General features: G+C 43.8%; 1 protein-coding gene across 1 annotated transcript in view; it reads left to right on the forward strand.

Moving 5' to 3' along the window:
* Positions 1 to 482: 482 nt before the first annotated feature.
* Positions 483 to 27530, forward strand: part of LOC133424561 (collagen alpha-1(VII) chain-like) — a 153072-nt gene continuing 126024 nt past the window's right edge. The window contains exons 1-12 of the mRNA XM_061715236.1: positions 483 to 559; positions 12084 to 12264; positions 12418 to 12577; positions 16469 to 16562; positions 20658 to 20831; positions 20915 to 21078; positions 23317 to 23446; positions 23540 to 23656; positions 24243 to 24398; positions 24827 to 24943; positions 26296 to 26442; positions 26549 to 26668. Of these exons, the coding sequence (XP_061571220.1) occupies positions 484 to 559; positions 12084 to 12264; positions 12418 to 12577; positions 16469 to 16562; positions 20658 to 20831; positions 20915 to 21078; positions 23317 to 23446; positions 23540 to 23656; positions 24243 to 24398; positions 24827 to 24943; positions 26296 to 26442; positions 26549 to 26668 (1636 nt within the window). The 5' untranslated portion in view covers position 483. The remainder of the gene's footprint in view (positions 560 to 12083; positions 12265 to 12417; positions 12578 to 16468; positions 16563 to 20657; positions 20832 to 20914; positions 21079 to 23316; positions 23447 to 23539; positions 23657 to 24242; positions 24399 to 24826; positions 24944 to 26295; positions 26443 to 26548; positions 26669 to 27530) is intronic.

Raw genomic sequence — 27530 nt, forward strand, 5'->3', positions numbered from 1 at the left:
GAATCTGAATCTAAATATGAATTAAAGCCAGTAGTGTGATTCTTACCATTAGATCTTTGTTATTCATCTGGAAACTTTCAATTTACATAATGAAGTTTGACTGATATCCTGTAGGTAACCTGAACATATTTTGTGAAGATATTGTTTTATGTTTACAATCAGTCAAAAGTCACACGGCTTATCGTGGCCATAGCTTGAGTTTGTTAAAATAAATATGTATATATATATATCAACTTGCAAAAGTGTGACATCTGCACAGGAGTTACAATTCCTTTACTAATTAAAAATGCCTGAGTGCATTTTATCTTTTAGGGCCTTTAATTACTTTTCCCCTCTCTGCTCATCTCGTATGCTCTCAGATAGGAGTGAAGAGGTGTTGGAATTGATGATTGCCGAGTGGAATTCAGACGCTGCATTCGCGAAGAGGTGGAACCGGGGAAGAAGAGCAGGTGACTGAAGGAGGAAGACGAGGAGAGGGGGAGTATGGGCTGCGTTTCTTTGTGGATCATTCTGCTGTCACTTTCACTCTCTCAACAAAGTGTTGCAGCGCGACCTGAAGGTACGGGGGTGACACTCATGCACATAAATGCCACACTCACATTTAATTAAGAACTTTCCCTTTGATGTTCCTGCTCCTTTTTCTTTCTGTCATTTTACATTATTCAACCATTCCCTCTGTAACTGTTAGGTTCTGATTTAAGTTGGTGACTTCTTAATGAAAAGCACATGTGTGGCTGTCAGTTTTATGCGCGGATCTCTTAGTTGGAAGACCTGGAAGCTCGGGTAAAGTGTGTGTGAGCGCTCCATTAATAAATCTCCTCACTGGGACTGGTATATGGAGCACATACTCACCCAGCATCAGGTTCTGCCCACATTCTGTCTAGTCAGTGCGTTAAACATCTGCTGGCCTCGTGCACAGAACAGCAATCTGTCTGACACCAGTCAAATACATCCCCCTGGATGCAGAAATCTTATCTGAGTTGCTATTGGATGTCACCAAAAGGTCAATCAGCCAATCAGAATTGGTTGACAGATTGTGATTGACAGAAAGTGTTTGGTGAGGTTTTCAGGTGGAATTATGGGAGTATGGCTTTTCACCCAACTGCACACTGGGATCTGTTTAACAGAATCAGAATCAGACTTTAATGACAGGGTTTGAATACATCAAACAGGGAATTTGACTTCGGATACACCGTCGGCGACATAGACATAGATATAACATTGCTTTAATTCAGGGACGTGCGGTCAGGGGAGGCAGAGCCTCACCTGCCATCATGACAAGTAAAAAAATAAATAATTATAACATCAAATTTATACTAATAGAGTCATTCTATAATTAGGGGTACATTTCATATCAACCAAAAGTGACAAAATCAGTTTTCTTTTTTGATAAAAAATCTAGTTGTTTCCATAATATACACCCTAAATGTGCTAAATTCGATAATTGCCAAGCTTAAACTCTAATTACAGTTACAGTGTTACAGTGTTACAGTTGGTGGGTAACACAGTTGACATTTCGGCCATTTTAGTGCATTGTGTGCTAACTGCAGACCTTGGACCTGTCACTACATGGCCTTGATCAACTCATGTTTTTATACAGTTTCTCTGTATTTTTGTAAAAATAACATGTAAAGCAAGTTCACAAGAACATGTTGATAACACAGTTGACGATCAATGAACCCACTCTATGTGCACACAATAATATTGATGAAATATTGAAGAGGAGGAGTAAAAATTTAGCACACTGTCTTCAAATCTCCCTCCCTGAAGGAAGGGACATCATATAATTTTGGACATGTGACTTTGGAGCAAACCATTGCTGATTTATAGGGGTTTTTTCAATGGGTAACACAGTTGACAGAGATTTCTCGGACACACACAAAGTGGATGATTTAATGTACATGCATGAACCAAATAGTTTTTAAAACACCTTTCTAATATTTTAATGATTATTTTGAACAAATAATTATGGAAATTAAATACAAAAAAAATTATTTTAGTGTTAATCTGAAGAGCAAAACCTGACATTTAGCAAATCGGACAGCACAAAAACAACAAAACCCAGTATAGAATAAGCATTTTTTGAAAAATAAATGATGGAATCTGTTGACTTTTTTGTATTAAATGAAAGAGAAATGTGCCCTGATATAAAGTTGATCATTGCTTTAAGTGAATATTTAGTAAAATTGATAAATACAGCCCATGGACATGACATGTACCCCTAATTATAGAATGACTCAATATTTGTCCACTGATCTTTATGTATGACCAATTTCGAACATTTATTATAGTCAAAATCGCTGAATTTGCCTATTTCCTGTTCAAATTCGGGGCTGGAACGTGAGGTGAGGCAGCAACGATCCGAGCTTCACCTCTGATTGCGCAATCCATCACAAACTGGGCTGATACGTGTGATTGACGCGGCTGATTGCCGGATCTCTGCATGTCGCCAATATAATGTTTGCAGATACGTTTATTTGACCTGATTTTACACAGTCTGGCTAATGTCTTTAATCATTAAAGTTTAATGTTTGTTAGTGAGATATTTAGTTTCGCTGATGGAAAATAAAACCGCAGTGAAAAAGGCACAGGGTGAGGCAGACAGTACTGTGCCTCACCTGAAGGGGGCGAACGTGAGTCAACGCCGTTCGCTCACGTACTAATAATAAGGAGGACTCTTACAACAAAGTAACAGGTTTTTGTGGCGAAGGACAGGCGCATGGACTTCATTTACAAATAAAAGTAAGACCAAAAACACTTTCAATCTTATAAAACAGAGATTAGACTAAGAAAAATACAATAGAATATTTAAAAACTAAATTTTAGCCTTAAATAAAATATTCTTTGTTTTTCTTTTCATGCTTTTTGTTGAGCAATATGTATTAAATTGATTAAAGTATCAGAATTAAACGTTTTAAAAACAACTGAATATTTCACTAAAGGTCAAAATTTTAATCTGTGGTTTTGTACACCAGTCCATACTCTCATTTATGTTGTATGAATTATAGAATTGCGACGGCTTATACATGGAGGGTGTAGAGCAAATGCACGTTTTTCTTACCTTTACGTATCTGTAATATGTACCGTGTGTGCGTGTGTGCGCCCGTGTGGTTTTTTTGTGAAGAATGCTGATGAGATATGAAATAACCAGTGGCCAATTGAATAAGCTACCCTTTTTGGTTTATATAGGCCTATTATAAAATCTGACACTAAAGGAGTCAGTGCCTCACCAACCATGAACCTCACTGCACGTCACTGCTTTAATTTCACATTCTAATATAAAACACTCACTTTTGTCACTAAAAATCCCTCTTGTTTTTCTACACAGCCTGTACACAATAACTCAGCGCCCCTCAGATAAGTCATCCTCCACCATGGGCAGTGCTGTACCGGTACTTGTCGTTTTAATCCACCACAACATTTTATGGCTTCTTCCTTTGTTCATGGTCCAACTTACTGCTACACTTCAAGACATTTGGCTTGTTGTTTGTTCTGCTTGTTATCTTTGTACTTTTATTTTCTTTTATGCTTCAGTACAGGTTGTTTTTATTACTTTTACTCTATCCATCCACCCATCCATCCATCCATCCATCCACCAGTACAAAAGGCCTAAGTAAAAAGGCCCAGACCCTCGTGTCCTTCTCCACCTCCTCCAGCTGTTCTGGAGGGATACCAAGGTGTTCACCGTCCAGCCAAGAGATCTAATCTCTACAACGTGTACCGGCTCCGCCTCAGGCCCCCCCAGCCGTCGGATATGCCCAAAACACTTTCCAGATCCACCCTGCACCCATTATATTTTGGAGGTGCCAATTCTGCAAGCATGATAGCTGCACTGAAACACTGGATTGGATTAAAAAGGCTAACAGCTTGAGCTGATTCTCAAAACACAGCACACCAAAGCTCACATGGCTCCTACAGGTGGTCCATGGGGCTCATTGGGGCTGAGCCAGAGCTCATGGGTAAAGGCCGGTCTACCAGGTAGCCCTTCCCTTAGGCCTGTAGCTCCAGGGTATCTCTTGACCAAGGGAGGGACATTAAGCTAATTGTTTTTAGATTATATATAGATGGTATGCATTGACGTCACTTCCCCACTGGGCTGGACGGGATAACGGCCGATTATCGGCTTAAATTAGAATCAGTTGGACTTGACATTGACCCATACAGTTACCCCAAGAACCAGTGGTCCATGGACATTAATATTTGGTACAGTTACCAAGAACCAGTGGTCCATGGACATTAATATTTGGTACAGTTACCAAGAACCAGTGGTCCATGGACATTAATATTTGGTACAGTTACCAAGAACCAGTGGTCCATGGACATTAATATTTGGTACAGTTACCAAGAACCAGTGGTCCATGGACATTAATATTTGGTACAGTTACCAAGAACCAGTGGTCCATGGACATTAATATTTGGTACAGTTACAAGAACCAGTTGTCCATGGACATTAATATTTGGTACAGTTACCAAGAACCAGTGGTCCATGGACATTAATATTTGGTACAGTTACAAGAACCAGTTGTCCATGGACATTAATATTTGGTACAGTTACAAGAACCAGTTGTCCATGGACATTAATATTTGGTACAGTTACCAAGAACCAGTGGTCCATCCACATTAATATTTGGTACAGTTACCAAGAACCAGTGGTCCATGGACATTAATATTTGGTACAGTTACCAAGAACCAGTGGTCCATGGACATTAATATTTGGTACAGTTACCAAGAACCAGTGGTCCATGGACATTAATATTTGGTACAGTTACCAAGAACCAGTGGTCCATGGACATTAATATTTGGTACAGTTACCAAGAACCAGTGGTCCATGGACATTAATATTTGGTACAGTTACCAAGAACCAGTGGTCCATGGACATTAATATTTGGTACAGTTACCAAGAACCAGTGGTCCATGGACATTAATATTTGGTACAGTTACCAAGAACCAGTGGTCCATGGACATTAATATTTGGCCACGAATCCAGTTTCCCGATATTTATATGTACTTAATTTCTACGCCGGGGAAATACACGAAGCAAAGCTTGAAGGCTTACAAAAGTCTTGACGCTTGGTCCGACTTCAAGGCAGGATTTGTTGTAGAAATTAAAGTGATGAGGACACTGAAGTGTATGATTTAACCGTTTAACGTTAGCTACCCAAAAATCCAACATTACCTGATACAAAATGGGAACCACAAATCCACGTTTCGGTGCCTGGAATCCAGTTGTTTCTGTGAATTGCAGAGATCCATTTGTCTCTCTTAAGCGTATTTTTCGGCAGTCTGTAAAACGATAACTCTGATTTCTTGCTAAATCTATGAGTACAGTCGATCCCACAACAGCTCTTTCCCATTTCAGAAGTCTACGCTGCCACTCAGTCTTTCTGCCACTCAGTGGGCGTAACCCGCTGTGAAGTTGCATCTGTGACGTCATGCGCATTCCCTCTATTAGAGTCAATAGAATCATTCTTAGTCTGGCCCAGAACCATTTTTCCTTGGGAAACTCCACCTGAGGCAATTGATCTAAACAACATAGATCCTGGGATTTTCCAGGTATGCCAGCCCCTCCACCAAGGAGGGAGACTAATGGCGCTTTTCCACTAGTACCTACTCAGCGCGACTCGACTCGCCTCGCCTTGCCCCGGTTTTTGACGCTTTTCCACTACAGGTCGAGGCGGATGGAGGCGTGCTGAGTAGATACTTTTTCTGTACCTACTCTGCCGAGCTTCTAAGCGGCTGAGTCGGCTGCATGTGACATCATCACACTACAGGCCACCGATTGGTCGGGGGGTTGGAGTCAGACGTCTGAGTCAGGAAGCGGGAATCAGCGCAAGAGCGGCTCGCGGCTTCCTCATTTTATTCGACAAGCAACGGCAGCAGAAGTCTGTTTGGTGATCCAACTCTGAGGTGCAGATGTTCATAAACCTGGTGCTGAGGAGAGAATTAAAAAAGGGTCTAGACGGGCAATAAGGAACGACCAAATCCACCAGGAGCTCTGTCTCTTCATAGCTGCTAGCGGCTCCCAACGGACTTTTCTGAGACAAAAAAAAAAAAAAAAAGTGTTGCCACTTGAAGCTTCTCTCACTCGCATTTTTTAACTTGGTATCAAACACAAGCCTCAGCCCCAGCAGCACATCTATCATCTCCTCCAGGTTCTACATCTTTAGTGTTGTTGTCTTAATAATAATGATGGCTTGGTTTTATATAGCGCCCTTCAAGGCACCCAGAGCGCTTTACAGAGACCATTATTCATTCATACACATTCTCTCTGGTGGTGGTAAGCTACGTTTGTAGCCACAGCTGCCCTGCAGACTGACGGAAGCGTGGCTGCCATATCGCGCCAAACGGCCCCTCCAACCACCACCAAACATTCATACACATTCATACACATTCACACGAGGCAAGGTGGGTAAGGTGTCTTGCCCAAGGACACTACGACAGTAACTGGGACAGAGCAGGATTCGAACCGCCAAATTTCCGATCATTGGACGACCTGTTCTACCACCTGAGCTACTGCCGTCTTCTTCGTTTAGATCACACAATCAAATACGTCACAGCAGCTTCGCTTCAACCTCCTACTTCTCATCTGGGTGTCTAGAAACAAACGAGGGCAAGGCCAGTGGACGCGAGACAAGGCTTGATGAGTCGAGTCGCGCTGAGTAGGTACTAATGGAGAATGGTTCACAGGGATGGCCAGTTGGGATACGACCCTGCAGCAGATCCAGGACACACTAGAGAGACTATAGCCCCATTTACATTGGCAGATACCCCGCGTTTAACACCTGACCATAGCATACCGCCAGTATTAAATTAACTGACACAGGGTGGTGTGTTGAGCTGGCCCTGCCAATAACTCGCCTCTAAGGGTACACTTGATCGATAGAAGTGACGTGGGGTGGCCGGTCATGGGAGGGATTTGTAGATGCCAAGACAAGGATCATCCTCAGAACAGTGGACGCTAAAAACCATCACATTACAGAACTGTAATTTGCAGCTGGAAACTAAGATGATGAAGAAGATAGGAAACCCGGGTCATTAACAAACTGAAGAGCTTCAGAAAGAAGAGAAGATTTGGAAGTCGATACGCAAGTCCGGCATGAGGAGACCGCATGGCTCCACCGCCTGCTCCATCTCCTGCGTCATCCAGCTCTTCTTATGTCTATAAAGCCATTGAGGGCGACCAAACAGACACCAGGCGGCCGCCATGTTACATAGAAACGGCTCCCGACTCGTCTTCCCTCACCTCAACTCGACTTCAGGCACCAGGGAGGAAATGACACGCCTTTACCAGCTTGCGTTAAACACACGTTCTTCATCCGGGGATAATAACGGGATCAATCTAAAAATACCATTTATCCCTGGTCACAGTACAGTACAGTACATCCCTGCATCCTCTCGGAGGAGCTGGAGGAGCCCGGGAATCTGACACTCCCTGCTCTGGCCACTACCTCAAGACCCAAACACGGCTGAATGAAAGTCGATGGGTGGAGTTTAAGAATTGTATATTAAACCTGTCCTGCATGCACCTTTTGCCTTTTATAGCCACAATCTGCACCCATTCCCACCCATGACTACCCCTTGTAAACAACGTTCCTGTTGCCATTGCAAGTTTCTTTTTCTTTTCGTTTTTTAGCAAAACAGCATTCAAACTAACTTTGTTCACTAATAGCCTACGTGTTGCAGAAAGTAGAATTATTCACTTTACGTAGCCACAGTTTTAGGCTTCAAAGTAACATTTCATCAAAGTAACATTTTAAAACATTAATTAATGGGAAGTAGAGGAAGAAGAAGTAAGGAGTTGGAGCGTTTTTGTGTCTGTGTTGTCTCGGTTTGGCAGCAACTGTGTATTTGTGACGGAGTCTACAATCACTGCTGTGTGTGATTACTGTGTGTTCAGCGCGTGCACGTCAACCCACATGGTCACGATCGGCTTCCGACACAGCCAGGCTGCAAAATTAGCTACTTATATAAGATTTGGTGCAAATAATATAATATTTTATGACTTAAAATTTAACATGATGCCTGAATGTGAAGGATTTGTGATACTAAATTAATTTCCTTCCTTCCTTCCTTCCTTCCTTCCTTCCTTCCTTCCTTCCTTCCTTCCTTCCTTCCTTCCTTCCTTCCTTCCTTCCTTCCTTCCTTCCTTCCTTCCTTCCTTCCTTCCTTCCTTCCTTCCTTCCTTCCTTCCTTCCTTCCTTCCTTCCTTCCTTCCTTCCTTCCTTCCTTCCTTCATCCTTTCTTTCCTTCTTTCCTCCTTTCTTTCCTTCCTTCCTTCTTTTCTCCCTTCCTCCTTTCTTTCCTTCCTTCCTTCTTCTCTCCCTTCCTTCCTTCTTTCCTTCCTGCCTTCTTTTCTCCCTTCTTTCCTCCCTTCCTTCCTTCTTTTCTCCCCTTGTACATTCTTTCCTTGTTTTCTCCTTCCCTTCCTTCATTCTTTTTTCCCTTCCTTCCTTCCTTCCTTCCTTCCTTCCTTCCTTCCTTCCTTCCTTCCTTCCTTCCTTCCTTCCTTCCTTCCTTCCTTCCTTCCTTCCTTCCTTCCTTCCTTCCTTCCTTCTTTCCTTCTTTCCTCCTTTCTTTCCTTCCTTCCTTCTTGTTCTGACCCATCCAGGAGATTTGTGCATCTCTTGCAGAGTCTTACACCTTATTTGTACTGAAACTTTCACAATTATTCAGACTTTTGTAGACGAGCGCATTATAAAAGTTTAACTTTCCCTGGGTCTTGCTGGTGCTGATTGCAGCAGTGCATCATTAAGAGGGTGTTTCTTTCTTGGCAGGATTTTCTCCAGCATATGCTGGAGCCACTGAGCTACATCTAATGTGTAAATCGATGGTGGTCCAACACGGAGGTGTTACAACCTTTGAGATATCAGCACAGATAACCTTCAAGAAAACCATTCCTAATCTCTCTGCGTGTGTCGTGGGCTAATCCTTGGCATGTCGATCTTCCCTGCCAACCCAGACTGACAAACTTCTGGATAATTGATCTGGTTTTGCGCCGCAGTGTGTGTCTTTCCTCCAGCTGCTCGGGGGCATCCATCACCATTTACGCACTTTTACAGAAATTTGACTTGCATGCAACTGATACCACTTTATAAACACCACTGGTGTTTTTTCGGCTCCATGGAAGGGAGGGAGGATTGCTGATTCATTTGAAGGAACATCACTAGTTTTAATTCCCCAGTAATGCATTTACAACAGCTTCAATGTTCAAGAGACACCTCCGAAATGGGATTCCTAGTAGGGATGGGCGGTATGGACTAAAAAATGTATCACGATAATTTCTGACATTTATCCCGATAACGATAAAAATGACGATAAAAAAAATACCAATTCAACTCCACATTTTCTTTCTTTCTTTCTTTCTTTCTTTCTTTCTTTCTTTCTTTCTTTCTTTCTTTCTTTCTTTCTTTCTTTCTTTCTTTCTTTCTTTCTTTCTTTCTTTCTTTCTTTCTTTCTTTCTTTCTTTCTTTCTTTCTTTCTTTCTTTCTTTCAGGCTCATTTCCTTCCTTCCTTCCTTCTTCCCTTCCTCTTTTCTCCATTCCTTCCTTCCTTCCTTCCTTCCTTCCTTCCTTCCTTCCTTCCTTCCTTCCTTCCTTCCTTCCTTCCTTCTTTCTTTTCTCCTGCTCTCTCCTTCCTTCCTTCCTTCCTTCCTTCCTTCCTTCTTTCCTCCTGCTCTCTCCTTCCTTCTTCCCTTCCTCTTTTCTCCATTCCTTCCTTCCTTCCTTCCTTCCTTCCTTCCTTCCTTCCTTCCTTCCTTCCTTCCTTCCTTCTTTTCTCCTGCTCTCTCCTTCCTTCCTTCCTTCCTTCCTTCCTTCCTTCCTTCCTTCCTTCCTTCCTTCCTTCCTTCCTTCCTTCCTTCTTTCCTCCTGCTCTCTCCTTCCTTCTTCCCTTCCTCTTTTCTCCATTCCTTCCTTCCTTCCTTCCTTCCTTCCTTCCTTCCTTCCTTCCTTCCTTCCTCTTTTTCTTTCTTCCTTCCTTCCTTCCTTCCTTCCTTCCTTCCTTCCTTCCTTCCTTCCTTCCTTCCTTCCTTCCTTCCTTCTTTCCTTCCTTCCTTTCTTCTTTTCTCCTTTCCTTCCTTCTTTCCTTCCTTTCTTCTTTTCTCCCTTACTTCCTTCTTTCCTTCCTTCCTTCCTTCCTTCCTTCCTTCTTTCCTCCTGCTCTCTCCTTCCTTCTTCCCTTCCTCTTTTCTCCATTCCTTCCTTCCTTCCTTCCTTCCTTCCTTCCTTCCTTCCTTCCTTCCTTCCTTCCTTCCTTCCTTCCTTCACGTACGTTGTGCGTGGATTTAACGCAGAACTATAAATCATCTTTACACAAAAACATCATCAACGGGAACTTATCGTTTTTACCGCGAGATGAGAAATTCTTACCGTGGGGAATTTTTTTTGACGGTAAAATATCGCCCATTCCTAATTCCTAGTGATATTTTGCTGCGGTGCAAAGATGTATAGGTGTTTGAGGGAGAACATAATGTTGGGTCGCCGTGTGCTGGAGACATATGTCAGCCTCGGAGGATCCTGGGATTTCAGCCAAAGAAAGAAGGTGAGATAATAGAGGAGGGCAAGTCCAGTAATGAAATAGAGGACAGTAGAGAATCACTTATCACTTACAGAACAATCAGCGGAGCATATCTTCTATTCACAAGCTTAATCAATGCTGTCGTCACTTTGGTTTATTGCATATATAATGCCGGAATATTGACTCGGAGGGTGTTTGCAGACACAGCAGATTGTGAGTGTAAGTGTGTGTGTGTGCTCTTGTGTGTGTGTGTATGCAGTGCATCCCGGCTTTTTCTCCTCACATTAAAAAAGCATCTAAATATCTCCAAACTCAGCATGTTAAATTCAGATATTTGCTCGGGCAAGGCGGCTGGTCCTGATTTTTGGGCGTGTTTACCCCATTATTCTAAGCGTTCCTCATTCCTGTACTAAAGTTTGATTGCTGGAGTGCTCAGAATATTGATAGTCTCTTTGGCTCACTTTTGTTTCATTAAAAATTCATGGGGATTTGTGTGGCACTCCGGCTGCATTAGAGAAGCAAGTGGGAAGAGAAACCCTCCTGTTTTCGGTGGAACAAGAGTGCTGTCTAGTGGTGGAGGAGGAAGGAAGGAAGGAAGGATAGAAGACCTTAACCCTAGTACTGTCTCTGGGTCAAAATGACCTAATTCTCCTTCCTTCTTTCCTCCTGCTCTCTCCTTCCTTCTCCCTTCCTTTCTTCTTTTCTCTCCTCTTTTCTCCCTTCCTTCCTTCTTTTCTCCCCTCGTACATTATTTCCTTGTTTTCTCCTTTCTTTCCTTCCTTCCTTCTTTCCTCCCTTCCTTCCTGCCTTCCTTCCTTCCTTCCTTCCTTCTTTTGTTCTTTCCTTCCTTCCTTCCTTCCTTCCTTCCTTCCTTCCTTCCTTCCTTCCTTCCTTCCTTCCTTCCTTCCTTCTTTCCTTCCTTCCTTCCTTCCTTCCTTCTTTTCTCCATTCCTTCCTTCTTTTCTCTCCTTGTACATTCTTTCCTTGTTTTCTCCTTTCCTTCCTTCCTTCTTTCCTACCTTCCTTCCTTCTTTTCTTCCTTCCTTCCTTCCTTCCTTCCTTCCTTCCTTCCTTCCTTCCTTCCTTCCTTCCTTCCTTCCTTCCTTCCTTCCTTCCTTCCTTCTTTTCTCTCCTTGTACATTCTTTCCTTGTTTTCTCCTTTCCTTCCTTCCTTCTTTCCTACCTTCCTTCCTTCTTTTCTTTCTTCCTTCCTTCCTTCCTTCCTTCCTTCCTTCCTTCCTTCCTTCCTTCCTTCCTTCCTTCCTTCCTTCCTTCCTTCCTTCCTTCCTTCCTTCCTTCCTTCTTTCCTCCCTTCTTCCCTTCCTTCCTTCCTTCCTTCCTTCCTTCCTTCCTTCCTTCCTTCCTTCCTTCCTTCCTTCTTTCCTCCCTTCTTCCCTTCCTCCTTCCTTGACCTGAAGACAGGCACAATGGTTAATGGATGATGAAGATGCAGATATCCCCCGTATTTAAGGCTAATCTGTTGAATATGTTGCATTAAAGTAAAAGCACACATTAATTATCTTGTTTTTTACTCCATAAAGTAACATGCCCGCTCTAATCTCTCCCAGTTTGCAGGACGGTGGGCCGGGCGGACCTGGTGTTTCTGGTGGACGAGTCCAGGAGTGTGGGTCAGGCCAGCTTTTCCAGAGTCAAAGATTTCATCTCAGCAGTGATTTCCTCCTTTCAGGACAGCGTGATGGGAGCTGAGGGGGTTCGCTTCGGAGTCACCGCCTTTGGGGACGTTCCCAGGTAGTCACCGAGCTGTAAAAAGGGAAAAAAAAAAAGAAAAGTCATGTTTTTGAGTTTCCTCGGCGAATCCATCACTCCCATCACAGCCACATTCATGTTTACCTATCCTGTCGTTTTCACATGACCCAGTTTTGCGTCATCCTTGCTTCACAGGATGCCGGTAGCTTTGACAGACCACGGCACCCTGGAGGACGTGCTCGCAGCCGTCAGAGAGCTCACCTACGAGGGCGGTGCCAGGAGGACTGGCACTGCCTTGCAATTTCTTGTTGACTCTGTCTTCAGCCCCGCCATCAGTCGAGACTTCACTCCAAAGGTACAAAAGCCTCTGTCTCCGAGACGTGATCACGTCTCCGTCCCTGCAGGGGCAGCGCGCTGCATCTGCAATATGTTAGACACACCTGGAGCACATACTGACAAGGAAAAGCAAGAGAAGCAAGTGGGAAGAAAAACCCTTCCGTTTTCGGTGGAACAAGACTGCTGTCTAGTGGTCGAGGAGGAAGGAAGGATAGAAGACCTTAACCCTTGTACTGTCTTCGGGTCAAAATGACCTAATTCTCCTATCCTTCTTTCCTCCTTCTCTCTCCTTCCTTCTCCCTTCCTCTTTTCTCCCTTCTTTCCTTCCCTCATTCTTTCCTTCCCTCCTTCCTTCCTTCCTTCCTTCCTTCCTTCCTTCCTTCCTTCCTTCCTTCTTTCCTCCCTTCCTTCCTCCTTTTCTCCCCTCGTACATTCTTTCCTTCCTTCCTTCCTTCCTTCCTTCCTTCCTTCCTTCCTTCCTTCCTTCCTTCCTTCCTTCCTTCCTTCCTTCCTTCCTTCCTTTCTTACTTCCTTCCTTCCTTCCTTCCTTTTCCATTCTTTCCTTCCTTCCTTCCTTCCTTCCTTCCTTCATTCCTTCCTTCTTTCCTTCCTTCCTTCCTTCCTTCTTTTCTCCCTTCCTTCCTTCCTGCCTTCCTTCCTTCCTTCTTTTCTCCCTTCCTTCTTTCCTTCTTTTCTCCCTTCCTTCCTTCTTTCCTTCCTTCATTCTTTTCTCCCTCCCTTCCTTCCTTCCTTCCTTCCTTCCTTCCTTCCTTCCTTCCTTCTTTTCTCCCTTCCTTCTTTCCTTCCTTCCTTCTTTCCTTCCTTTCTTCTTTTCTCCCTTCCTTCTTTCCTTCCTTCTTTTCTCCCTTCTTTCCTTCCATCCTTCCTTCCTTCTTTCCTCCTTTCTTTCCTTCCTTCCTTCTTTTCTCCCTTCCTTCTTTCCTTCCTTCCTTCCTTTCTTCCTTCCTTCCTTCCTTCCTTCTTTTCTCCCTTCCTTCCTTCTTTTTTCTCCTCGTACATTCTTTCCTTGTTTTCCTCCTTCCTTCCTTCCTTCCTTCCTTCCTTCCTTCCTTCCTTCCTTCCTTCCTTCCTTCCTTCCTTCCTTCCTTCCTTCCTTCCTTCCTTCCTTCCTTCGTTCCTTCCCTCCTTCTTTTCTCCCTTCCTTCTTTCCTTTCTTCCTTCCTTCCTCCCTTCCTTCCTTCTTTCCTTCCTTCATTTCTCCCTTCCTTCTTTCCTTCCTCCCTTCCTTCCTTCCTTCTTTTCTCCCTTCCTTCCTTCCTTCCTTCCTTCCTTCCTTCCTTCCTTCCTTCCTTCCTTCCTTCCTTCCTTCCTTCCTTCCTTCCTTCCTTCCTTCCTTCCTTCCTTCCTTCCTTCCTTCCTTCCTTCCTTCCTTCCTCGTCTCTGAGACGTTATCACGTCTCCGTCCCTGCAAGGGGCAACTCTCTGCATCTGCAATATGCTAGACACACCTGGAGCACATACTGACAACCGAAGCGCCTAAATCTAGTTAAATATTTAACAATATGCAGCAACAGAAGTAAGTGTGAAATGATTGATTTGAGATTACAGCCCACGCTGCAAACACACACACACATATGCTGTCTTTTCTGGCTCTGCATGAAAGGAAATGAGAAGTCTGGAGTTGGTATTTGTACTCCACAGGACACGGTGGAATAAGGAAAAGAAAAAAAAAGTGTTGTAATATTTTCACACCACCGTGAATCTGATTAAACTGTCTTGTTATATGCTTTGAATAAAAATTGATTGTTGGTCTGCTCTCTTGGCAGCAGAGTGGGCTTTTGTTTTGCTTTGGGAAAAGAAGAGTGAAATTGATTTTCCACCACAGATTCTGCATGTTCAATCGGATGAATGAAGTCGATAACAGACTAGTTGTCCCAACATCTGCAAACAAGGATCATCTTATGGTCATCCAGAGACGGTTCATGACAGAGATCATAATCAAAATCCCAAACTAGTAAAGTTCTTCAGTGAACTTGTAGCAGGGTGAGTGCTACGGGGCCCGACCGACAGGATAGAGAGGACACGGAGTTTAGTGCAGAACCCTTTTTTTTCCTCCACGACACCGCCACACGTGCACAAGCACCTTCTCCCACAGCAGACCAGCAGCAGCTTCTCCGACCCTTTGCTGCTGTTCAGCCATGCCTTATAAGGCAGGCAGTGTGGAGAGGTTGATGGGACACACCTGTGACCCATCACCTGAGTGGCTGCAGCTCCTCCACCTTGCCAGACACCCCCATCGCCAACCGGTCGGGAGGCCACCCTCGGCGACGGGCCGACCAGCGGGAACGGTCGGGGGGTCGTCCTCGGCGACGGGCCGACTGCCGAGAAAGCCGCTCTAGGGACCGGGCCCATGGTGGCCTCGGGCCAGACGGCATCCGCGGCCGTGGCCGGGGTGCGTCCAGGACCACCCCCTCCTCCGTGACGCGGCCCCGCACTGGCTGCGTGTCCGCCTCCAGGACCGCCTCCTCCACGATGCAGCACTGCTCCGGCTGCTGGTCCGTCTCCATCTCCGCGGGTCCCGTTGTCGCTGGCGCCTCTCCGCAGCCGCCTCCGACTCCGCAGCCGCCTCTGCCTCAGGAGCCGTGGCCTGGCGGCCTGCAGCCACTGCCTCCCGGCCGGTCGGCTGCAGCGCCGCCAGCGCTGCCGCGGCAAACCTCAGGCGTGGTGCCGGGGTGGGTCGCTCCGCGGGTCCTGCCGCCTCGGGAGCCGTCGCTTGGCGGCCCGCAGCTTCTGCCTCCTGGCCTGTCGGCTGCGGCACTGCCAGCTCCTCCTGCGCGGCGGCGAACTTCAGGCGTAGCGCAGGGGTGGGTCGCTCCGCGGCCACTAGCGCTTCCAGCGCCGCGAGCTGCTGCTCTCCCTGGCCCCGGAATAGGGGTGCAAGGTCCGTCATGGCATGGGCGAGTGCCTCCAGGGCCCGCTCCGTGCCTCCCTTCTCCATCCCGTCGGGCCCCACGTTGGGCGCCAGTGTAGCAGGGCGAGTGCTATGGGGCCCAACCGACAGGATAGAGAGGACACGGATTTTAGTGCAGAACCCTTTATTTTCCTCCCCGACACCGCCACACGTGCACAAGCACCTTCTCCCACAGCAGACCAGCAGCAGCTTCTCCGACCCTTTGCTGCTGTCCAGCCCTGCCTTATAAGGCAGGCAGGGTGGAGAGGTTGACGGGACACACCTGGGACCCACCACCTGAGTGGCTGCAGCTCCTCCACTCTGCCACAGAACTTATTCTAAAAGAGCCCAAATGCACTTCATCTCCAATTTTTCTATCAGCACTTTTTCTGCGATGGTGCAACACACCTGGTTTGCATTCCATGCATCTCTTTGAGTCTCTGTGAATCATCTTGCAGAATTGTCTGCTCTCTCTGCTTCCCACATCAAGTGGGAAGCAGAGAGCAGACAATTAGGCTGATATATTGAATCGCACCGCACGAGCACATGCAAAAGAGCGGCTATATTCTCGTGCTCGTGTCTGTCTTCATTGACTCGCCGGTGAACTTTGAGTGAACTGCGTGAAATTGGCATTAACAGGCAAACTATTAGTCTCGGTTTCAAGGCGTCGTCCTTAGATTCCCCTTCGCCTTTTTTGGGTTTGATTTACTTAATGACCTTGATAGATAAATCAGGGTAAACATGCCACAGTCTGCTCAAAGAGTCTTCCAAGCAAAACTTGTTTGGCTGGTGGATTTAAGGACTTAATCATGCCAGTAATATAAAAACCTTTTCACATTATAAAGTACAAGTTTAAGGCAGAAGCAGAGGTTCTTAATTTGGATCTCATGCTTGAGGTATTATGTATATTTTCCATTAGCTGCTTGTAAATACTCACAAATTGTTAATATTAATGTCTAAATTAGAATGGAAATAACAGGATTTTATTAAATTGTGCAGGTTGCTGTTTTGATCACAAACGGACGTTCGGACGACCAGGTTGAACCTGCGGCCAGAGCCGTAGCAGACGAAGGAATTACGCTCTTTGCAGTCGGTGAGTGTGGAAGTCGCTATTGTGAATTCCTCCAACATCCTGCAGCCTCCGCTGAGATTTTATCCACGCTTTGCTGCCTTATCGGCAGTGTTTGCAGTTAAAGATTCATGCCCTGTACATTTGTTTTCTCCTTTCCTTCCTTCATTCTTTTTCCCTTCCTTCCTTCCTTCCTTCCTTCCTTCCTTCCTTCCTTCCTTCCTTCCTTCCTTCCTTCCTTCCTTCCTTCCTTCCTTCCTTCCTTCCTTCCTTCCTTCCTTCCTTCCTTCCTTCCTTCTTCCCTTCTTTTCTTCCTTCCTTCTTTTCTTCCTTCCTTCTTTCCTTCCTTCCTTCCTTCCTTCCTTCCTTCCTTCCTTCCTTCCTTCCTTCCTTCCTTCCTTCCTTCTTTTCTTTCTTCCTTCCTTCTTCCCTTCTTTTCTTTCTTCCTTCCTTCCTTCTTCCCTTCTTTTCTTTCTTTCTTCCTTCCTTCCTTCCTTCCTTCCTTCCTTCCTTCCTTCCTTCCTTCCTTCTTTCCTCCCTTCTTCCCTTCTTTTCTTCCTTCCTTCCTTCCTTCCTTCCTTCCTTCCTTCCTTCCTTCCTTCCTTCTTTTCTTCCTTCCTTCTTTCCTTCCTTCTTCCATTCTTTTCTTTCTTCCTTCCTTCTTTTCTTCCTTCCTTCTTTCCTCCCTTCTTCCCTTCTTTTCTCCCTTCCTTCCGTATTTCCTCCCTTCCTTCCTTCTTTTCATTCTTCCTTCCTTCTTCCCTTCTTTTCTTTCTTCCTTCCTTCCTTCATCCTTCCTTCCTTCCATCTTTTCTTTCTTCCTTCCTTCTTCCCTTCTTTTCTTTCTTCCTTCCTTCCTTCATCCTTCCTTCCTTCCATCTTTTCTTTCTTCCTTCCTTCTTCCCTTCTTTTCTTTCATCCTTCCTTCCTTCCATCTTTTCTCCCTTACTTCCTTCTTTCCTCCATTCCGTCCTTCTTTCCTCCCTTCCTTCCTTCCTTCTTTTCTTTCTTCCTTCCTTCCTTATTTTCTTCCTTCCTTCTTTCCTCCCTTCTTCCCTTCTTTTCTTTCTTCCTAACTTCTTTCCTTCCATCCTTCCTTCTTTCTTCCCTCCCTTCTTTCCTCCCTTCTTCCCTTCCTCCTTCCTTGACCCAAAGACAGCACAAGGGTTAATGGATGAAGACGAAGATATCCCCCGTATTTAAGGCTAATCTGTTGAATATGTCGCATTAAAGTAAAATCACACATTAATTAGCCTGTAGTTTTCTCCGTAATGTAACACGTCGGTGAGTGTGGAAGTCGCTATTGTGAATTCCTCCAACATCCCCACTGCAGCCTCCGCTGAGATTTTATCCACGCTTTGCTGGCTTATCGGCAGTGTTTGCAGTTAAAAATTCATGCCCTGTACATTTGAATTCATAGTATGGATGTTTGTGTGCATGTGTGAGTTTTGTTGTGGTTTTTTTCCGAACACATTCATGCATGCGCACGTCCGTGCAAATGGAGGAATAAGTGAATCATCCAGCTCTTGTATTGCATGTGTACATATCCATTTTCCAATACTGTTGTGTCAGCTTTCTCCCTCCTACTGCTTACAAAACAGTTTGTTTTCACAGGTCTTACCCTTTCTCTTCCTAATGCAACTATCATACGCACCCAAGGCAACAACTTACTTCCCTCAGGCAGCGGCGGTGCAATAATTACTGCTCATTAGCCGATAGTGTGCTCTGATAATTGCTGCTATTTTTCACCGGGCGATTCAGTGTGGCCCATCTGCACCTCTGAGATGGAGGCGCTGCCCCCTCATTCATCAGTACAGGAAAGATCCTGTCCACTCGTACCACACCAGTATACCATAATACAGTTGCAAAAGATAATACTTTTTACAGAAACCAATGTACATTTGTCTTGGTCAGTTAACTCTTCAGAAACACTTAACATTTCCTCTTTAAAAACATGAGACCAATACCTTTTCAAAGCTAAGTGAAGTCTTCCTCAGAGATTTTCAGGGCCTGCTTCACAAAACTGTAACCAGAAGTGTCAAGTAACAAAGTACAAATACTTTGTTACCTTACTTAAGTAGAAATTTTGGTTATCTATACTTCACTGGAGTAATTATTTTTCAGACGACTTTTTACTTTTACTCCTTACATTTTCACACAATTATCTGTACTTTTTACTCCTTACATTTTAAAAACAGCCTCGTTACTCTATTTCATTTCGGCCTTTAAAAAAAAATTATCCAGTTAAATTGCTCCATCCGGATAGAGTGAATTTGGTTGTGGTTGTTTCAGATGTTCTTGTCCAGTTTTGTTCTTACATCCGTTCCCTCAGATTCCTGCAACTAAACTTGGATGTACATTCCAATAAACATTAGGATAAATGATAACATGCCTCTGAAGTTTGACTTTCTGCACCATTACAATACTTATAGGCAACTAGTCATCATATCTCCTGCTCTCTGAAACACATGTTAACCCTTGTCCTGTCTTTGGGTCAAAATGACCTAATTCTCCTGTCCTTCCTTCCTTCCTTCCTTCCTTCCTTCCTTCCTTCCTTCCTTCCTTCCTTCCTTCCTTCCTTACTTCTTTTTTCCTTCCTTCCTTCCTTCCTTCCTTCCTTCCTTCCTTCCTTCCTTCCTTCCTTCCTTCCTTCCTTCCTTCCTTACTTCTTTTTTCCTTCCTTCTTTCCTTCTTTCCTTCCTTTCTTCCTTCCTTCCTTTCTTCCTTCCTTTCTTTCTTCCTTCCTTTCTTCCTTCCTTCCTTCCTTCCTTCCTTCCTTCCTTCCTTCCTTCCTTCCTTCCTTCCTTCCTTCCTTCTTTTTTCCCTTCTTTCCTTCTTTCCCTTCCTTCCTTCCTTCCTTCCTTCCTTCTTTTTTCCCTTCTTTCCTTCTTTCCCTTCCTTCCTTCTTCCCTTCCTCTTTTCTCCCTTCCTTCCTTCTTTTTTCCCTTCCTTCCTTCCTTCCTTCCTTCCTTCCTTCCTTCCTTCCTTCCTTCCTTCCTTCCTTCCTTCCTTCCTTCCTTCCTTCCTTCCTTCCTTCCTTCTTTTTCCCCCTTCCTTCCTTCCTTCCTTCTTTTTTCCCTTCCTTCCTTCCTTCCTTCCTTCCTTCCTTCCTTCCTTCCTTCCTTCCTTCCTTCTTTTTTCCTTTCCTTCCTTCCTTCTTCCCTTCCTCTTTTCTGCCTTCCTTCCTTCTTCCCTCCCTTCCTCTTTTCTTCCTTCCTTCCTTCCTTCCTTCCTTCCTTCCTTCCTTCCTTCCTTCCTTCCTTCCTTCTTCCCTTCCTCTTTTCTCCCTTCCTTCCTTCCTTCCTTCCTTCCTTCCTTCCTTCCTTCCTTCCTTCCTTCCTTCCTTTCTTCCTTCTTCCCTTCCTCTTTTCTACCTTCATTCCTTTCTTCCTTCTTCCCTTCCTCTTTTCTCCCTTCCTTCCTTCTTTCCTTGTTTTCTCCCTTCCTTCCTTCCTTCCTTGTTCCCTCCCTTCCTTCTTTCCTCCTGGTCTCCCCTTCCTTCTTCCCTTCCTTATTTTCTCCCTTCGTTCCTTCTTTCTTTCCTTCTTTTCATTCTTCCTTCCTTCCTTCTTTCCTCCCTTCTTCTCTTCCTCCTTCCCTGACCTGAAAACAGCACAAGGGTTAATGCTCAATAGTACACATATATGCTTCTTTAATATATTTGCATTATACTAAGATTCATTCATTTTCAATGGCTTTTGTCCTTAATGGCTTTTTCCCCCTTACATTACTTTTACTTTTATACTTTAAGTAGTTTTGAAACCAGTACTTTTATACTTTTACTTGAGTAAAAAACTTGAGTTGATATTTCAACTTCTACAGGAGTATTTTTAAACTCTAGTATCTATACTTCTACCTGAGTAATGAATGTGAATACTGAAGACACCTCTGTTTACATCATTGTAAATTGATCACTTAAAGTGCCACAGCTCCCCCTGCTGGCGGGAAAATTTTTTCTCTGCATTGCCAGATTAAGTGACGAAGCACAGAAATGAAACCTGTTGAAATAACATGTTCCTGTGATGCATTATTTATGTGAAATGCCACAGAAATCAAAATCTCTGTCATAGAGCGGTTTGTCACACCGTTTGTTGTTTGTTTTTTTTTCTTGCCCCCCAGGTGTCCGGGGAGTGGATGAGTCGGAGCTGAGAGGGATTGTGTCTGAGCCCTACGAGGAGCATCTGTTACAGAGCCCTGACTTCTCCCTGCTGGAGACGATCCTCCCCAAGCTGTCCCGCAGGGTCTGCTTCACGGCCTCGGAGCCGCCACGGCCAAAAAAAACCAAGCAAACAAGTGAGTTCTTCTCAACGGTTCATTTTGTTTCCCTCCTGTTCCTCTCCTCATCCCTTGTGCCTCCTCTCTCCTTGCACGTCCAGCTGAGGAGCGTGTCGTGGGTCCCAGGGACCTGCAGGTGAGCGAGTTGGCCCACGCCTCCCTCAGACTGACGTGGAGCCAGGCCACAGGTGACGTGACCGGGTACCGGCTCCTGGTCACCCCGGTCAGCTCCCAGGGACAGCTCCTCCCCGCCCAGCAGAGAGTGGTGAGGGTTGATACGATGGTCGCTGTGTTAATGTTCAGGGGCCTCATTCATAAAAGAGTGTGTAGGATTCATACTAAAAGTGCACGTAAAGCCAAAAGCCGAAAATGGCGGGCGCAAAAAAAAAATCCGGATTTATAAAACCGTGTGCACGCACACTTGCACGCAATGTTCGCTTTATAAATCACAGTCCAGCTGGAAGGTTGCGCAGCTGAATTCGCCTCATATCCCGCCCTCTACACGCCCACTTCATACCATAAATGGGCAATGCAAAGTAGTATTTGGATATGAATGAGCCTGCTGAGCATGCACAGCGGCTTCCTGCAGCCTGTTTGGGCGTCAGGATGAATGAGACGTGTCGAGCCACCATGCCACTAAATTTCCCGGAGACTGGGAAGTGGGAACGAGATGTTGTGGATGAGGTGGAGGCAGGAAAACGACATTATTTGGTGGTCACAGTAAAAGTATAAATAGTATATAAATAGTTTCAAATAAAGCGAGTGAAAAAAAAATGCTGTGAGGCGCAAGGGCGCAATTTCCACTGGGAACAGGGTGGGCATGCCCCCCCACTTTTCAAACTCATGTTTTTGTCCGCCCCCACTTTTTAAAGTTTAAGAACTAACGGTAGGCTCAGCCTGTAATTGCAAATCATCAAGACATTCTAAGTGTGCGAAGACGGGATGGGAGCCCGCTCCCCCTCCTCCCCTCCCGTCTCCCCTTAGTGCTGCTCAAGGCTGATTTATGGTTCCGCGTTAAATCGACGCAGAGCCTACGGCGTAGGTTACGCGGCCACGTGCACCGTACAGTGCGCGTCGCTGCGTACCCTACGGCGTAGGCTCTGCGTCGATTTAACGTGGAACCATAATTTAGGCATAATTCGGCTTAACTAGTGTGTGCGTGTGTGACAGACGTGCATGGGACAATTGTGAAATACGGAATAAACTTTTAATTCCCAATTACGTAACAATTCCGTATTTCAAGGGACGGGTGGCGAGCCCACTCACCGCGGCTGCAGCTCCAGCAGCAGCTGAGCGTCCTGACTGACGCTGAGCTTCAAACACAGAGGGACACGATCAGCGCTATTATATTATAAGTCTGATATGTGATGACATTATTAAGAGTACCTATTACATGAATCTGGCTTCATTTCATCACTTCACCGCCTGCGTCGCCAGTTCCCCGTATCTTAAGTAAGTTCCTACGGGAGGGTCAGGGTTGGCGTAAGGATACGCAGATTTTTCGGTTAGTTTTTTTGCAAGCAGCGATGAACGGGCCCTCGCGCGTGCAATTTTCACCAATAAAGGTCAAGGACTCAAAACCGAGTCCGATGACACCACCCACGAGTCTCTATGTTAAACCATTTTAAAAGTTATGGCAGAAAGTAGGAACTATCAAATATGGACCAATCAGATGAAGGGGGGTGCGGTTTTTGGCGTTTATTGTCGCCACGGTAACGCTTTTGACTGAGAAAAGTAATGCCCATTGTCGCAGGATGGAGACGCACATTTTGATGTATAACACACCTGGGTGCACGTTACGGTTCGGGCGAGGAAACGGCCGAAGAAATGGGATAACTTACGCCAAATTCATTCAAAATTACCGACTTCCTGTTCGGTTTCGGCCATGGCGCCAAGAGACTTTTCTTTAAGTTGTGACATGATACAGGTGTGTACCGATTTTCGTGCATGTACGTCAAACCGTATTGTGGGGCTTGAGGCACAAAGTTTTCTAGGGGCGCTGTTGAGCCATTAGGCCACGCCCATTAATGCAAACCATTAAATATAAAATTTTTCGCCAGGCCTGACTTGCGTGCAAAATTTGGTGACTTTAGGGGGCACGTTTAGGGGGAAAAAAAGGCCCTCCTTTCGGCGGAAGAAAAACGAGGATAAAAACAAAAACGAGAACGAGAAAAACAACAATTCCTACAGATACAATAGGGCCTTCGAATCGTCAGTGCTCGGGCCCTAATTAGGGTCTAATTTCTGCATCACTTTTAAAACCCTCACTGCAGCTCTTCTCCTCAACATACATTATTTACATATACTGTTATTGTCAGCTAATTAAAAAGTGCAGGTCACAGAGGTGGAATGCAGTGAGTCGTTCCTCCTTCCACCACCGCTGCCAGCAGGAACTCTTGTATTGAAAATATAAATATATATGTGTTTCCTGTCCCTTCTGCTTCGCTCTTCTTTTCATTTTCTGTTATTTATTTATTTTGTGCTGCCTGGTCTTGTGCACCAGATGGATCTGAAGGCAGATGTGAGCACCGTCATCGTGACGGAGTTGAGTCCGAAGGCGGATTATTCCCTCACTCTGTACGCCGTGTACCCGAGCCTTATAGGGGACTCTGCAACCATCACAGTGAAGACAAGTGGGTTTCATTCTCCAGTTAACATTAAAAAATAAAAAATAAAATACAATATCCGTGCATTTTTAAGTGTATTTGATTGTTTCTTTCTTTTAGCCCCTTTGCCCAAAGTGTCAAACTTCCGCGTTATTGAGGAGGGTTTGTTCTCTCTGCGCCTCGGCTGGACTCCTCCCCTGGGGAAGCTCAGTGGATTCAAGATCTTTATCCCAAGATGTATGTGGGCATTGTTTGTCTTATTGTAATATGGAGCTAGAACAGTCTCATAATTCGCAAATGCACACACCGTTTCACAAATGCACAGGACAAGTTTCACAAATGCAAAGAACAATTCACACATGCGTAGGACAAGATACACAAATGTATTTTTGATGATATAACCTGATTTACAAACTTTTTTTTTTGTCTGTGAGCTGTGCTGGATTTGCGTGTGACTTTTGAGACTCCTGATTGATGAATTGTTCTGTGTATTCGTGGAACTTGTCCTGTGCATTTGTGAAACGGTGTGTGCATTTGTGAAACGGTGTGTGCATTTGTGAAACGGTGTGTGCATTTGTGAAACGGTGTGTGCATTTGTGAAACGGTGTGTGCATTTGTGAAACGGTGTGTGCATTTGCGAATTATGAGACTGTTCTTGCTCCATATTGCAATTCTGTAAAAAAAAAAGGCCTGTAACAACTTTTAATTCAGTGATCTTATTTTTCAAAACAGATGCCATAATAATTTCAGAATTATTCTTGAGTCTGCATGACGGGTCTGTTTTTGCAGCGTTGATTCTCTCGGACTTATGACTGTTTTGCAGCCCAGCGACCAGGATTAACGTACGAGCAGCTGCTTCCTGGAGACGCCTCCTCTCATGTGATCGACAGCCTGGAGGGGGATAAGAAGTACACCATCAGTATTTATGCCATTTACCCCCAAGGACCGAGTGAACCTGTTTCATTAGTGGGAAAGACACGTATGTTTACTCTATAAAATTCTATCGATTTGCATGAAGTTCAAGCTTAACTATCCTCATAATGATAAATAAAGTCTGTTTATCGTATGTATCACTCAGAAGAGATGATATGCATGTCTTCACACAACTTCATCTGTCTGGTATAAATATGCAGTACCACAATATTTCCACAGAAGGGAGATATTGTGCTAGGGGAAAAATGCCAGTAAACATAAACCTATTAGATACATCATATCTCATTCATGGTGCATTAAAGGGCTCTGCCCGTTTGACTGAAATAGCTGAGAAAGTCAATTGTCACAGAAAGGTTCAAAGTGATTTCACTTTTTTGTATGCAAAATGTATATTCTATTACTAACTAAAAAAAAAAGAATATTGAATGTATCCGTGTGAATGTATTATCTGTGTATTTGGGATGTTTTTAACAGTGAAGCTGGTACCGGTGCAGCAGTTTCTGGTGCAGAACGCCACCACCGACACCGTCCAAGCAAGGTGGGCGTCAGTCAAAGGAGCCTCGGGATACCGTCTCACCTGGGCCACTCCAGGTACTGTTTTAACCATTACACTATTGTATAAGGGAAATAGAGGCGAACAGTACATTTATTAACTCTCTCTCTGTCGGAAAGTTATTCTTTAGTGCTTTAAAATCAGATTTCGATAAATTCTAAATGATTTATAAACAGGTATATGGAAGAGGAAATGGGTTAACGAGGAGTGTGAGAATCAAATAAAATAGGGAAAATGGTATATTATACTTGCTTAAGATATGTTTAGATATCTATGTGGATATTTATGTAGTATATATTATATGATGAGAGGGATAGTTATAATTATGTAATATATGTAATATATGTATTGGGTATGTAGCACATATATATGTATAGGGATATTTATGTAGTTTATATAGTGTATATTTATATAGATTTATACACAGGACTGTTTCAGAAAATTAGAATATTGTGATAAAGTTCTTTATTTTCTTTAATGCAATAAAAAAAAAAACAGTCATACATTCTGGATTCATTACAAATCAACTGAAATATTGCAAGCCTTTTATTATTTTAATATTGCTGATTATGGTTTACAGCTTAAAATTAAGATTCCCAGAATATTCTAATTTTTTTTAGATATGATATTTGAGTTTTCTTAAACTGTAAGCCATGATCAGCAATATTAAAATAATAAAAGGCTTGCTATATTTCTGTTGATTTGTAATGAATCCAGAATGTATGACATTTTTACATTACAGAAAATAAAGGACTTTATCACAATATTCTATTTTTCTGAGACAGTCCTGTAATATCTAGATATTGATATAATATTTATGTAATATTTATATTTTCTATATACTTATATGGATAATTATGTAGTAATAGGCATGTTTAAGGAGTATTTATATAGATTATATTTATATGGATATTGTGTAGATATAATAATAGCAATAATGTAAATCCATAGAGTTATAAAGGGGTAGGAACTACTGGGAAAAAGTGTACACTTCTTCCTACTCCTTTTTTTCGAACATATGTGAATATGAAGATGTAATTTTTCTTTCTTTCTTTTTATTTTTTATTTTTTCTTTCATTTGTGTTTGTGTTTGAAATAAAAATTCATTCATTCATTCATTCAAATTCATTCATTCATTCAAAAAAAAGCATTCATTCATTCATTCAAATTCATTCATTCATTCAAAAAAATCATTCATTCATTAAAAAAAAAATTCATTCATTCATTCATTCATTCATTCATTCATTCATTCATTAATTAATTAATTAATTAATTCATTCATTCATTCATTCATTCATTCATTCATTCATTCATTCATTCATTCATTCATTCATTCATTCATTCATTCATTCATTCATTTCCTCATGACAAACCTCTCTTTGTCCTGCAGACGGCGACATTGAAAACATAAACCTTGGGGACAACTTTAACTTCTACATGATCCAGGGCCTCCGTCCAGGTTCTGACTACACCATCACCATCAACCCCATCTTTGGAGACATTGAGGGGCCTGTCACCTCCACCAACGTCAACACACGTAAATACAGGAGAAAATGTGATGCACATCATGTTGTATGAACATAACGGAGAGGATGATGTTCTAAAGAAGAGATCTTTGTCCTTCCTTCTTCTCTCCCCGTCAGTGGACAGTAGTGCGGTTCAGACTCTGACGGTGTCTGCAGTGAGCACCAGTACGGCCGTCATCTCCTGGAACAGCGTCCCGGGGGCCACGGGGTACAGGCTGGCCTGGGGGCCCACCCCAGGTGATTTACTGGCACTCTCTTTAAGTCTTCCCTTTTCTGTTGACTAACTCACTGGCTGTCTGTTCATAAGAGCAATCTGGCCAGTGACCACCACAGGAAACGCATTATTTAATCATTCATGACTGATTAGACGGTTTGAAACCTCTGTGGGATTTTGTCCAATCGGCATAAAGCCTTACCACCAGCCTTACCACCAGTAGTCCCAGCCAGGTTAAAAACGGACATAATAACAACATTAATAATAATAATTATTATTATTATTAGGGCCCGAGCACTTACAGTGCAAAGGCCCTATTGTATCTGTAGGAATTTTTCTCGTTTAAATTTTTCTGACGAAATGAGTGCCTTTTTGCCCCCCTAAACGTGCCCCAAAAGTCACCAAATTTTGCACCAAGCCAGTCCTGGCGATAAATGTGATATTTAATGGTTTGCATTAATGGGCGTGGCAAAATGGCTCAACAGCGCCCCCTAGAAAACTTTGTGCCTCAAGCCCCACAATACGGTTTGACGTACATGCACGAAAATGGGTACACACCTGTATCATGTCGCAACTTAAAGAAAAGTCTCTTGGCGCCATCAAAGATCTTCTATACACAAGATAGCGCATTGCCGTTACTGGCAATGGTTTGAAACGTTATACACTTCCGGTCTCCTAAGTGGGCGTGGTCGCCCCTCTCCACACATCGTTTTGGAACATACAACACTAGATACAGTACAACTTTCTTCCAAAAATACTTAAATAATAAAAATAACAGTATTATTAAGCAAAGAAGCAAGTTTTATTTTAGTTTTAAACTTCATTTTATCCGTTGGGAAAACGATGAGAGCCAAATCTGGCGAGAGTGTGTTGCTCAGACAGACA

This window comes from Cololabis saira, chromosome 23 (assembly GCF_033807715.1).
Source record: "Cololabis saira isolate AMF1-May2022 chromosome 23, fColSai1.1, whole genome shotgun sequence".
In the NCBI taxonomy this organism is placed as follows: domain Eukaryota; kingdom Metazoa; phylum Chordata; class Actinopteri; order Beloniformes; family Belonidae; genus Cololabis; species Cololabis saira.